The 13,379-nt window shown below is 50.0% G+C and overlaps 1 protein-coding gene and 1 long non-coding RNA gene across 12 annotated transcripts in view; one reads left to right on the plus strand and one right to left on the minus strand.

The window, feature by feature from the left end:
* Positions 1–248: 248 nt before the first annotated feature.
* The window catches only part of CUNH10orf90 (chromosome unknown C10orf90 homolog), a 217,122-nt gene continuing 203,991 nt past the window's right edge, over positions 249–13,379 (minus strand). For all 11 annotated transcript variants that reach the window (XM_053910031.1, XM_053910032.1, XM_019424621.2 and 8 more), the window contains 3 exons: positions 4,525–4,588; positions 1,095–1,194; positions 249–1,006 (listed from right to left, as the gene is read on the minus strand). In XM_053910031.1, the coding sequence (XP_053766006.1) occupies positions 968–1,006; positions 1,095–1,194; positions 4,525–4,588 (203 nt within the window). In that variant the 3' untranslated portion in view covers positions 249–967. The remainder of the gene's footprint in view (positions 1,007–1,094; positions 1,195–4,524; positions 4,589–13,379) is intronic.
* Positions 11,194–12,774, plus strand: LOC109252278 (uncharacterized). The gene is made up of 2 exons (XR_002073925.2): positions 11,194–11,383; positions 12,368–12,774. It is a non-coding gene; the product is annotated as an uncharacterized LOC109252278 (long non-coding RNA).

The following is a 13,379-nucleotide window of genomic DNA, read 5'->3' on the forward strand; positions in this document are numbered from 1 at the left end:
GAGCAGGTCAGAGGCCATTTCTCACCGAGTGTCATCCGTAGAGGCTGCTCGGTTCATAAAGCGGAATACATAACAGCGATACTTTAATTTTTGTAATAACTGCATTTATTTCCATTTTTGATAAAAACTAGTTAGGTTCTTAACTCCCCGAACACACATTTATAAATATTGAACAATGTCAACTGTTGGAAGGACAGACAGCAGAGCTGGAGCCATCGGGCCATTTTTGGCGACCCGGCCGGCCTTTGTTTGGGGAGGAGGGGGCTTTGTGGTGAACACTGAGGTCACCTATAATTTTTTTCCCACCAATTCTGCTCTCCTGGCTTCTGTGGAAATAGAGTCTTTTTCTAGAGGAGCACTCAGAGCGGGGTGGGGTAGTGAGGGTGCCCTGGCCACCCCAGGTCACAGAGGAGCAGGCTGCGTGCCCCCTGGCCTCTGGCAGAGTGCCCACTACCTTCCAAGGTCAGCTCCTAGCATTCTGTGGCCCACACAGCCAGGGAATTTTGAAGAATAACAGGTGCTAACCTGGCGTTTGCAGAACTGGCAAAAGTTGGGATTGATACTTAAAAAGTGATAGATTTAGGTCCCAAAATTTGATTAAAAAAAAAAAACCAATAACCCCCCAGGATCTAGGCCCATGTGAACGGATAAGGCCTTCCCCCCCGGTGGGATTTGGCTGAAACTCCAAATCTAAAAGTAAGTTCCAAAGTGGAAAAATGAAGGGACTGTGTCTAGAGGTTTGCATCCCACCGGTCACCCCTCTAGAGTCTGGGGACCCATTTCCTCAAGGGTTACTGTTCTTGCGTGGTTTGGGTAAGCAACTCAGGAAGCTAGGTTTTCCTTTCTGAAAAAAAAATCCAAAATAAAATAAGTTTTCATTTCATGAAGATGACGCTACGTTTAATGGTTGATCCAGCGTTTGAAGTCATCTCGGGTCCAGGTAGGGGGTCAGCAGGGCGGCCTGTGTTTAGACCGCGTTCCTTTGAAGCAGCTGGTCCAGTAATTGCTAGGGAAGCAGGAGACAAACATGTTAAGTTCAGGTTCAGCATCTGTGAGCCACGCACACATCACACCTGCTGGGGCCAGGCCATTACCTTTTTGAAGACTTCAGCACGGAGTCTGTTACTCTGTAAGATCACTCTTTTCTTTTGTTCTTCTTTTTTCCTTTTAACTTCCGGCAAGTTATTATAGATTCTGAAACAGATTCAGAAAACCTGTGGAATGGTAGCAAGACGACGTGTGCCTGTGGGGGAGCTGTGTCCTGTCTTGTCGGCAGGCTCTCCCTCTACAAAGAGGAGCCCAGCTGCAGAGGGGCCGTCTCGGAGCTGGGAGGCGCCCGGACCCAGCGCTGCCCTACCGGCTCTGTCTCCAGAACAGGCGGTGGAAGCTGGGACATCACCAGTGGGCAGCCCCCCGCCCCCCCCCTCCCCCCGACCCGGGGTCAAAGCTGAGAAGCCAGCTGTGGGAGTGACCGTCCCTTCTTTGCCACCTCCCCCTCCCACTGTCTAAGACATGCTTGTTTAAAGCGAGAGATTCCAAACCTACTGCTTTGCCCCTCCGTGTAAACTTGCCCCAGGGACCATTTTCCTACAATTTGTTTTTACCTTCCTGTGACTTAGAAACAGAGCGCTGAATACATGGAAATAACAGGAATTGTGCTGGAATAACACACACACAAATGTGTATTTACCCCTTAACCTGATGCCTTCCTAATCAAACTGCTTCCAAATACGTCTCAGGCATACGTATTATGCTCTTGTCCTGGTGTAAAATGAGGAGTTTTCGAGGGAAGTGGGGCCCAAGAGACCTTCTTCTGGACCCTTCCTTCCTACCTCCTAACGGGAGCTGTTTGCATACTGACACCAAACAATATTTCTGCGAGAATCCACAGACACAGTAGAGCGTCTGCGCCCGGGCTTTTGGGTTTTGCTAGATACATGGCACGTGGATCAACACCTTTTTGTCATGTTCTTTCATGTCTGAAAGCCAGACAAAATTTGTTTAATCGGTTCCACTGTTAAAATAGTAATTAACGAAGTATAAAAATATTAATGATGACAAAATTAGCGGGTGACGTTATCTTGGTTTCTGAGCACCGGGCTGACCACCTGACGTGAATGTTCTCAATCGTCACAACAGTCCAGAGAGGCACGCAGTGTCCTGCTTCCATGGGAATGAGGAACCCGAGCCCCGGCGAGGCCGGGAGACTCATGTAAAGTCCGTCAGCTAGAGGATGGGCTGGGCTTCGAACCTTGGTCTGTCCATCTCTACACAGCACTGTCCCCCGACCAGGTAGCAGAAAACGTCTGGGAAAAGCTTATGCCGTTGACACGGTTTGAATGAATAAATGAACACACGGTTGCCATATCCAGGAACTATTCTAGAAAGGGCCAGGGAGAGGACTGTAAGGAATCAGTAGGCAAGCTGAATGTCCCAAAGTTCCATGGTGGAAATCCCTTCAGATGCACAGAGACCGTCTTCCTGACACCAACCATCTGAATCGTGTGGGAAATTTCAGATAAAAATTCCGGGTCTCACTCCTAGGGGCCTGGATGCAGTATTTTGTTAAAAGGACTTTCTAAATAGCCTACGGTATATCCATACGATGCACCACGGGGCAGATATTTAAGTGAATGAGGAAAATCATCCATAACTGTATCTTTTGACATAGAAAGACCCCGCAGACATAAAGTGAAAAAAGGCTATGGAAAAAATATATATAATATGATGCCCTTTATGGTTAAAAATTGGACAATTGTAGGGGCGCCTGGGTGGCTCGGTCAGTTAAGCATCCGACTTCGGCTCAGGTCACGATCTCGCGGTTTGTGAGTTCCAGCCCCGCGTCGGGCTCTGTGCTGACAGCTCGGAGCCTGGAGCCTGCTTGGGATTCTGGGTCTCCCCCTCTCTCTGCCCCTCCCCCACTTGTGCTCTGTCTCTATCAAAAATAAATAAAATGTAAAAAAAAAAATTTAAAAAAATGGATAATTGTAGATGTAGAAGTAAAAGTCTATTTTCAGGCACAGAAAGGATACACAGCTGATAAGCGTGGGTCTCTGAAGAAAGGCCTGGGTGCAGGGACGTGATGTGGGGGTAAGACAGTTGGTCATGGGGGACTGTAGCTTTATCTCCACTGTTTTGAGTTTTTAAGATAAAAACTACTAACAAAGAAAACAAAAGAAAAGAAAGCTCTGGTGCGACTGAGGACTGAGGGCCAGGGTCAAAGCCCATTCAGGGCACAGAGTGAAAACCCCAGCACTGACTCCTTCCAGGGGAGGCACCTTAACCTGGCTTGTGTGTCCTCTCTGAACCTCAGTTTCCTCTTTACTAAAACGATAGGACGATCCTGTCCACCATGAGTGCTGCCTTGAGCTCTATCATTTTAATTGCAAGGCTCCATAATAGCAGTTTTGGGTTTGGAGACTGGGAGGGAGAGAGTTGGCTGAATTTTTTCAGTGAATTGAAAAAGGAATACTTTTGGCCTGAGGTATACACAACCCTACACTTCTAAAACGGCAAGTCTGAAAACCCAGTGGCCCTATAAACCCCCAGCTAGAAGGCGGTGAACCAGGTTGCTAATGGGATGGCCCCCTTTCTCCTCCCTTGCACTTTTTCACTCACAAAGGGGTTCCCTGCAGATGACCGAAGTTGGCTAATTATCACAGAAGCGATACAATCATGGTAAAAGCAGAAATGCTGTGCCTGGGCCGTGGAGAAACATATTCTTCCTATTTCCATAGTTTCTCTCAGCACACTATCAGTTTGGTTTAATTATTACAGCTCCTCCCAGCGCTAGATACTTTATGATAAACTGATGACATTTTACTGGCACGACAGTAAAACGGCCAACACTTGGCCAACACTGCTGAGTTATAACATTTTGGTGACGAGGCTGGGGCTCAGAAAGAATGGCCCCCTTTGTGTGCAGCAGGTGGGTGAGAATTAGTAGGGGTCTAGGGCAGCAACCAGGCACACAGAACAGGGAGAGCTAGCTTGTGGATGGCGAGGCCTCCAAGCCCGCTGGGGATGGAACAGCGGGAACGCCCAGCGCGTGCCCCTCTGTGGCTTTGCGGGCTCCCACACGCCAGCGGCCTCCAAGTTTGGACTCTCTTCGGCAGGCTCCGCCACCGTCCAGGCCCTCAGGAGAAACCACCTCTGTCCTCCTCCCGAAATTACCTTCAAAGGTGCACCGCGACCGACGGCTCCTGCCCACAGAGACGATGAGAGCGTGCAGAAGCGCTCCCATTATGAGCCTGGGGATCTCTCAGAGACCAGTTACCGGATCAGTTCAGAAGCCAAGACCCACCGCTTTCCCAAGGCTTTTCCAAGAACGGCATTAACGTTCCGAGGTGCGATTGGACAAACGCACTTCTTTCAGCCAGCTTCTCAAATTCACGGCCAAGAAGACCTCAGACCTTAGAGGCAGAGCTGACAACAATGGCCGCTCTGGACGGCACTTGGATGCGTCGGCACCCCCGTCCGCCATCTTCCCCCACAACTTCTTGACCTCCAACCACCACCAAGTACCTTTTAGATCGCAGGTGCATCTCCTTCTCCGAAATGTACCTTTCTTTGGGTTTGAACAAGTTATCTGGAAAGAAACAGAAAGATTAATTTCAGAAGCTATGGCTATTGCACATTTCTAGAGAAACGTTACAGTGGGCCCAGGACGTACCTGGTTATTGAGCCTCAGTCTAAGCCCCCACCTGTCACAAACACGGCAGGGCTCAGTGGACACTCACATACCATAAATGGACTGAAACTGACAACCAGCAGGTTGGTCTTGATGACAGTTAAATGCGGGCGTGAAGTACAAGGTCAGTGTCTAACATACCTTGTAGACAGTGACTCCTTCGTGTGCTTCATCTAGCAACATTCCTAGGGTGCGGGTGGCAGTGCTACGGTGGCCCCAAAATGCCTCAGGGTCACCTTGGGTACGGGTGTCTGGTCATTTCACCCACAAAAGATCTCCACACTAGGTTTTTGGTACCTCTGAGGACAAGGAAGTCTCCCAGCTATCACTAGAGCATTTTGAGAGCAAGGGTTGATACTCATAAGTGGGCCCCCCCCAGGGACATTCAGCCTCTGAATCCATTCTCACGGCGGGAATACCCCTTTTCAGAGTCGGAAAGGCAACGGACAACAACATAGTAGGAACGCCTGTCTAGGGTCCTTTGAGAAAGTGCACACTGACTGAAAATCACTATGAGTCTGGAATGTTTTCAGTGTAAATACATATTACTAATTACAATGAGGTTTGTAGATTAAAAGTGGTACGTATTTATTTAACGGTTTATTTTGAGAGAGAGAGAGCGCGTGCGCACGCAGGAGGGGCAGAAAAAGAGGGCGAGAGGGAGATCCCCAAGCAGGCTCTGCACTGTCAGCACACAGCCCAACGCAAGGCTCGAACTCACAAACCATGAGATCGTGACCCGAGCTGAAAGCAAGAGTTGGACGCTTAACTGACTGAGCCACCCAGGTGCCCCAAATTAGCATGTATGTTTTCAAAACAGTGTATATGTACCTTTTTGCAATAACTTAAATCCCCACGATGCTCTCCACCCTATGGATTAACCAAGAGTCGGTCACACAAAAATACTCTTGGGGTACGTGTTACATGGAGTTACAGCTGAGAAGCTGCCACGCTTTCTGAAACACCTAGACAGTGACCAGTTTACCCCTTCCATTGAGCAAAGCAGGCACACAACGCAGCATCCTAGCTAAGTGTCACAGAGTTGAAAGGGGCTCCTTGGGATCCCCAGCAAAGACCCCATGTGTCTCTATTAATCTCCACGTGGATCTATCCCCTCAGTAGAGCCACGCAAGACTTCTCGGGCTTACAGAATTTTCCATGAATATACACGAAGGGGGGTGGGTAAAGAGAGGGATGCTAACAAATTTGTCCCCTCTGGAGAAAGAAAACACTGGTACTGATTTACAAGTTGGAAACAACACAGTGGCTGAGCTTGTAGTCTGTCTGGTTACTCAACGCAAAAGAAAAAATGGCACCCTTGCTAAACTTCAAAGGGAAGACTCAGAGAAGAAATACGAGAGGGGTCAAAACAATCAGAAGAATGTTCCCAGCTAGAGGGAAATGTCCCCAGTGTTTGGAAAGGTATTAGAAAGGAGCAGCCAACATCACCGCGAAGATCTCCAGGGTGCCTCCCAGCAGCCCACACCTGGCCTTCGCTCCAGGTAGGACCAGGCCAGAGTGGAGAGCCTCAGACACAACCTAATCACTTTCCCAAGGAAACGGGGTGGCACCTCAAGGTGGGCACTTATGCGCTTGGGTGAGCACTTGTATGACTGGTTGAAGACCCCCACTCAGGCGAGGAGAAGGAACCTCTACAAAAAATTAGACTCAAACCTGGATTAGCACTCGCTCAGGAGCCGCTCAAGAGTAGAGGGAAGTCAACCCAGACAGACAGACGGACAGACAGACAGTGTTCCAAGGGAATACGAATACAAATTGGAGTTGTGACTTTTTTTTTTTACAATCTTAATCCAATTGTACGCCGTCTCCTCTGGGAAATCAGATTTTTTTTTTTTTAAAGTTTGTTTCTTTAGAGCACCTGATACCACAATGGAGCTTTGGTTTTGTTTCCAAGAGGAAACAAAAGCAAATGCGAGCTCCTTGGCACCTCCACTGTTTTGTTTTCTGAACTCTTCGTGGCCTGCTGTGCCTCAGCGGAAATTTGAATTCGGGGCCCAGCAGCCCCGTTAGGTACAAAAAACAAGCAGGGCTCGGTCCAAGAGGGCGCGCCCCAGCTGGTGGGCTCCACCCACGCTTTGGGAAAGTGTCTGCTCCTCGGCTGCTGACTTGAGTTTTCCTAACAGCACCAAACACATCGGATGAACGGTGAGACCTTTTGTTCTGCTGGGGAGGGAAGAGAGAGGCGGCAGGTCTATGCCCCTGGAGGAAGTTGTGTGAAATAAAACAAGGGTGTCGCTAATGGCTCCCAACCTCACGGGGGCGAACAGAGCCCGGCCTGGCACTTTGAGAGCCGTGTGTCACATCCGAGGGGTCCACGTTGTGATTTATAGCAGGACCGCTAGGGTTCACTGGACGCCTTCCTACCTGATCTCCCCTGACCTGCACACCAACCCTGTGACATGCGCGTGATTTTTTTGTGCTTTAGCGTCCGGGTAATCAGACTTCAAAGAGCTGGGTTTCAGCCCCAATCAGTCCAGCCCCGTCCACACAGGCTCTTGACCTCAGAACACTGCTGCTAATTCGTACTGCAGAATCCATATTTTGGGGCGTCCTGATGAGTGCCAGCTCCCTTCCCATGAGAGGCACCCAAACTTTGTTTCTCTTATCCTCCTTCCTCCTACATCTAATGAGCAGCTCCTACGTCACCAGGGGAGGCTCAGAAGAAAACAAAAGTAGGTAGGATCCTGCCACCATGAATTTCATTTGTGGAGGGGGGAGGCCAGATAATTTACAAACTGGCCACAAAGAATCAGGAAAGTGCTCTGATGGCCGCATGGTAGAGGGGGGCTGGGGCGGTCGGGAGGGCCCCTCGGGGGAGGAGGTATTTAAACCACAACCCAAATGACCACAAGACCAGCAGTGGGGAGGCCTGGTGGGAACCAACGAGGGAGGGAGGAGGGCACGAGGCGCGAGGTGACGTCAGGCCAGTGGCTGGCCCAAGATCAAAGACAGCAACATTCTCCCCCCAGGTCACCCCTGACAACCACCAGGGGGCTTTGACCACGATGCCCGCGCGTGGGCATTGGAAACGTGAACCCCAAGCTCCAGATGATGCTAACGTGCACGCAAACTGGGAGGCATCCGTGCTGTGCTCTGCAGGCCTGTTTTTAGGAGCTTTTTCTCCACAGTGAGAGAGACAGAGAGCCACGTGGGGTTCACACAGGAGATCCGACGTGTGTTGTTAGGAGACGACCGGTGGCTGTTCATACGCAAACCGGGTGGAGGGGGTACAAACAGGCCGAAGGGAGGCAGATCAGGCACCTGGGGGGGGATCCTGGAGACGGCGGTGCTCCCGGGGCCGGGAAGCAGGTGGTCTCCAGCCTCAGGGACACTGCCCATGTGCAAAGTGAGGTGTGGGCCGGGAGACAGGAATCAGGGTGACGTCCAGGCTGTGCGCTGGACTGGCCGTTCATGTGATGACTGTTAATGCTTTCACCTCTTCGGCGCTCTGGTGAGACACCCGGGGAACTAAGCCCAGGGTGAGAGCCAGATAAATGAGGCCTTTAGGGGCCAGAACCAAGGGTCTGTGTGGGGTCCAGGGCTCTGGGGGAGACTTCCGGGCAGCAGACAGCTAAGCCGAATCTTGAAAAAGGAAGAGCTGTCCCCAACGGTGGAGAGGAATGAGGCAGCCCCTCTGGGACCCGCCTGCAGCCAGAGATGGTTTTACAAGGACAGGTGCAGGGGACCCGTCTGGGACCTCATTTCAGGGAATAGAAACCATCCTGCATGAGCTTTGCTCAAAAATACAGCGAAATCGCATCTATCCGTTCTCTTGGAATGAAAATTCTGCCTTTATGAAATTAAAGTGACGGGCGAGAACAATTTTCAGCCTGCTTACTGGTCTTTTATGGATTTTCCTTGAAGCTTTGTTGTTCTAACTCACTGATATAGAGGAAAGAAAACCATGGCTGTAGTCACTTCTCATTAACATTCAGATCGAGGAAGTTTGGGGGTTGTTTTCAGTTTTTTCAATAAAATGACTAAGGTAAATTGCCCATTTCTGTATTTCTAGAAAGTCGTGCCCTGCGCCCCTGCCCCCCCCCCCACTCCCAATCTCTTGTGTCTGGCTCATTACCGTAACCGAGCCATAGGGCCTGTGTTGATCATTTAATTTGCAAGGCCAGACATGCTTAAGCCCTTGCCTGTTTCAAAGTCAGCCAATAACCAGCTACCAAGATTTTGGTGCTTCGGAGGCTGCTCTGGGAGAACAGCTGAGTAAAAGCTGAGCCCCGACACCCCTCTATAAATACCTGTGGGTGTTTATTACAGCCCTCACCTCCTACATGTGAATACACACACATACACACACACATATACACACACATACACACAGATGGGTGGACTCCACATTCAGGGGGCTGACAGTACTGCCAGGAGGCAGCAAGGATCACCCAGACACCAGCAGATTGGTTGTTTATGGGGCTGAGGTTCTTTTTCCTCTGCGCACAGAGCCCTTATCTACCGCTCTGATTGCAAAGCTTCATTTTCCCTATTGAACAAGTAATCTAAATGATAATCAAGTTCACACTGGATTTATTACTACGATGCCCTCCCAGAAGCTCATTTTCTGCAGTCACCCTGAGCACTTTGAAGAATCCTTCAGGCACTTGCTTCCCCTATCTTAGAAACACCAAAACCAAGGGATGCCTGTTGGAGAGAATCCAGCAGGGAGCCAACAAACCACTTTGGAGTGTAGACACCAAGTCTACACCTCTCAGAATCTTCTATTAGAGACAGGGCCTCCCAAAAGGAATGAAAATGGGGTGTGTTTGGGGGGAACATCTCTGAGGATGTTCTCTAAAAAAAGGCCCCCCAAATCTCGTGTTCTGAGATCACAAGGCTGCTCATTTTGCCAGTGAGCTGTTCAGAGCCAATGAGCAGCTGACCATCCGGCCGCTGGAATAATCACGTGGTGGTTTTCAAGAGTTGAATGTCCTTACTTGCGCCTCATTTCTATTCAGCTCCCTTCAATGGGATCTCTAATCTGCTTGACAGAGGCAACAGCAAAGGGGTCTCGCTTGGACTAATTAGCCCTCCAGAAATTAAATGGTACACATCACACCGGACAAAGGCAAGTGGAAAGACTCTTAGGCCGCTTGCTTCCGAAGTGCTCTTGAGCTGATGAAGTCTTGGGCTGGATAACCGTTTCCCATTTTTCTCGGATCTGTTCAAGCCTTCGGTGGAATCCTGCTCTGAATGACAGTTCCACACCGTGAACAGCCTGCTCCGGGGGCCCGGAAGGTGGTGGACGCGGCCCAGATGCTGGCATTTAAGTGAAAGTGATGCTCGTCCCAATCACCACCCGGCCACACAACAGAGAGGCTGCTATCAAAGTGTGCGAGTGTAGTGAGGCTCTCAGATCCTTCTGGCGAAGGCATACAACATTCGGAAATGAAAAATAAACCAGAGGTCTCCGGGGATCATCCGTTTCTCTTTGCAGGCTCAGTGTGAGAAGCAGAGTACGAAGCCTCCTGGTTAGAGAAGACTCACTCGTTCTCTTCATGGAGAGCTCAGCTCCTGCACAGAGATTCAACCCCGAGTTCAGAGCCTGGGTGCGGGGATGGTGCGGTGATGAGAAGGGCTCACCAAGAACACAGGCGGATCTTCGTAACTGAACTCTTTTTTTTTTTAAGTTTCTTTTCTTTTCTTTCTTTTTTTTGAAAGAGAGGTAGAAAGTGAGTGGGGGAAAGGACAGAGAGAGAGGGAGACAGAATCCCAAGCAGGATCTGCGCAGTGCAGAGCCCGATGTGGGGCTCGAACTCACCAACCGGGAGATCGTGACCTGAGTCGAAACCAAGAGTCGGACACATAACTGACTGAGCCACCCAGGCGCCCTGTGATGGGAGAACTCTTGACCCAGCATGGTGCAGACGGGGCCCGGGGACCACAGCTCCAGCTGAAGGAAACAGATCCCCAGGTCAAACATGTCTACTAAGAACAGTTTTGGAGATAAATGGAGTCTTTACGCAATTCCCTGGTTAGATCCTGAACTCAGACCAAAAGCAGCAGCACAAGCCCTCAGGGGCTTTTCCGACGTGGCTCTAGACTTGGTTTACAGCTGTCTGCCAGACCAGCTCTTTCCCCAAGTGGCGCGAAACCCCTTGAGGACAAGAGGGGTGGATTTCTTCTACTCTGTTTGCTTTCTCACCCCCCCCCCCAACACCCCTGCTCCTTTCCATCCACACTCCATCCCTGCGGCCAAAGACAAATTTCCATTTATTACTTAATCACTCCTCAAAGACCCAGCAAAGGATAAAGGGGCCCAAGGCTCTCTGTTGGCTCCCACAAAAGCCACGGGGACCACAGAGGAAGGCGAGACTGTGTCCGCGAGATCTCTCCCCCGCATCACTCCTGTCTGAGCTCTTGGTATAGACAAGCCCCCTCCTTCTCCCATTATGTCACACGGTCACGCTTGTGACATACGTTCCAAAGGGACTACCTGGCTCCTCTTGTCTGATGGACATCGTGCTGGGTACCAGCATGATGGCATTGGTGCAGATGCCAGGGGAACCCTCACGGTCTAGGCAGGGCCTGTCAACGCACAAGCATCCAGTGGGGCAAAGCCGAACACAGACTGCGAAGCCGGCACCACAGTCTGCTGCCCAGAGGCCCCCACGGCCCTCCACCCTTGCTTCCTGGCACTGCTAGACCAAAAGAATACAAGCAAGGAGGGTAAGGCCCCCTTCCCGCCGTCCCAGGTTGCTGTGGGAAACGGCAGACTTACACTCCAGTTGGGGTTTCCTTAGCAAAGCATAGTAGATCTTTCTATAAGCAAAGATTCCTAGAACAACATTTCCAAAGTGAACTCTCAAGAAGTAGATCAAAGCATTCCAAGGTAAAAACAAAAACAAAAAAAAGTTTAGGAAAAACAAGGTTAAACAAATGTAAGCAGTCTTCATTGGTGCACAACTTCTCAGTGCCTTTAACAGTTGTAATGCTGTTTTCAAAGTTATTATTTGTAGCTAGAGGATTTAAACTCTATTAGAAAGAAAATCTGGTGTACTTGCCCCCACGTTTTCTTTAAAAGGTGTGTGTATTCAAAGGCAAGTTTAAATTACTCATTTATTTATTTTTATTTTTTTTAATATTTATTTATTTTTGAGACAGAGAGAGATACAGCATGAATGGGGGAGGGTCAGAGAGAGGGAGACACAGAATCTGAAACAAGCTCCAGGCTCTGAGCTGTCAGCACAGAGCCCGACGCGGGGCTCGAACTCACGGACCACGAGATCATGACCTGAGCCAAAGTCGGCCACTCAACCGACTGAGCCACCCGGGCGCCCCTAAATTACTCATTTAAAGGAACTTTAACAATGGCTCAAATCACACTCTTCACCATAAAACAGCAACAGTTGGTGAAAGTCCGAAAGATTAACTGTTGATACGAGAGTCATTGTTTGCTCCAATTCCAGGGTTTCCCAGGATTTTTTTCGAGAACCACAAAATATGGTGATTTACAGATGATGAATAAACTTTCCTTCTCATTGCCAAGTAGATTTATGTCCTCAGTGTCACTGCAAGGTTTACTACTGCACTGCATTGTGGGATAAGAGGGAAATCATTTGGAAAATAAAATCCAGGCAATCGAGAAAAGGAGTATCTCTGAACCAGGGAAAGAGTCTTTTAGCTAAATCATGCTCCTTGTTCTCTTTGCAGGCTGATGAAGTAACAATTACTTTTATCTGATAAGCGCATTTAAAAACTCCTTTGTGAGGAATGGCGGGAGAACTACCCCCAAATATTTATTCAGATGTCTTATGGAAAAACATTCCCGAGATCAGACCAGGCAACAACGTGGGACCACGGGGCTGGTGCTCAGCTAGCTGCGTGATGAACAGCACATTTTTATTACTGCGATGACTTCCCCAGCCATCTCATATCTGCTGGGTCACTTCTCCAGCTCGATGCTCTGGGAATGCAAATTAATTTTAATGCTCGCTCCAGCCAAGAATCATCACTGAAGGCAGATCTGCTGGAGAAGGAATTCTGCAGCGCCTTCCGGAGAATTCCGTCCCTCTGCTGGTCCGTGATTTGAATGGCTCTGACTTGGATCACCTTGGGAAGTGTGGATAACGCAATTCAGATTAATTCGGGTGCGGGAGGGCTGCCCAGAGTGACTCAGGGCGGCAGGCGCGCGCCCACCGGCATTTACAATCCAGGGCGATTTGACTAGCACGCCCGCAGGACCGTAATCCAAAGTGAAGACAGTCAGGAGGGTGGGGATCCAGAGAGGTGCAGGAGCCACGAGCGCTCAAATGGAAGAGGGAGGGGGCAGGGGAGTGGATGGGAATATCAGGGAGAGCTTCATGGAAGAAGGGGCTACTCCTCGTGGGTCTTCTACACATTCACGGGTTGCGGGGACAAGCTGGGAGGGCCACAGCCACAGCGATTCAGAAAGAGCTAAGTGCACACCACCACAGGGTCCAGGACGGCACGGCAGGAGGCAGAAGGAAGAGCCCTGGGGGCAAGAGATCAAGGAAGAGGCTGGATTTTGTAGGGCAGAGACAAGTAGAGACAGATAAGCCTTCTACCAGCGGGTTTAGGGACCCTGAGGCAAGGAAGGACAGCCAATGAGACCAGCTGAGCAGGGTTGGGTGCAGGGGGGCAGAGTCAGGCTAGGAGGGGTCTCGGTCGCAGGGGTGAAATCCAGGAGGCTCTGGGCTGGGTC

Source organism: Panthera pardus, unplaced genomic scaffold (genome assembly GCF_024362965.1).
Source record: "Panthera pardus isolate Hobbes unplaced genomic scaffold, ASM2436296v1 HiC_scaffold_22, whole genome shotgun sequence".
NCBI classification, from domain to species: Eukaryota; Metazoa; Chordata; class Mammalia; order Carnivora; family Felidae; genus Panthera; species Panthera pardus.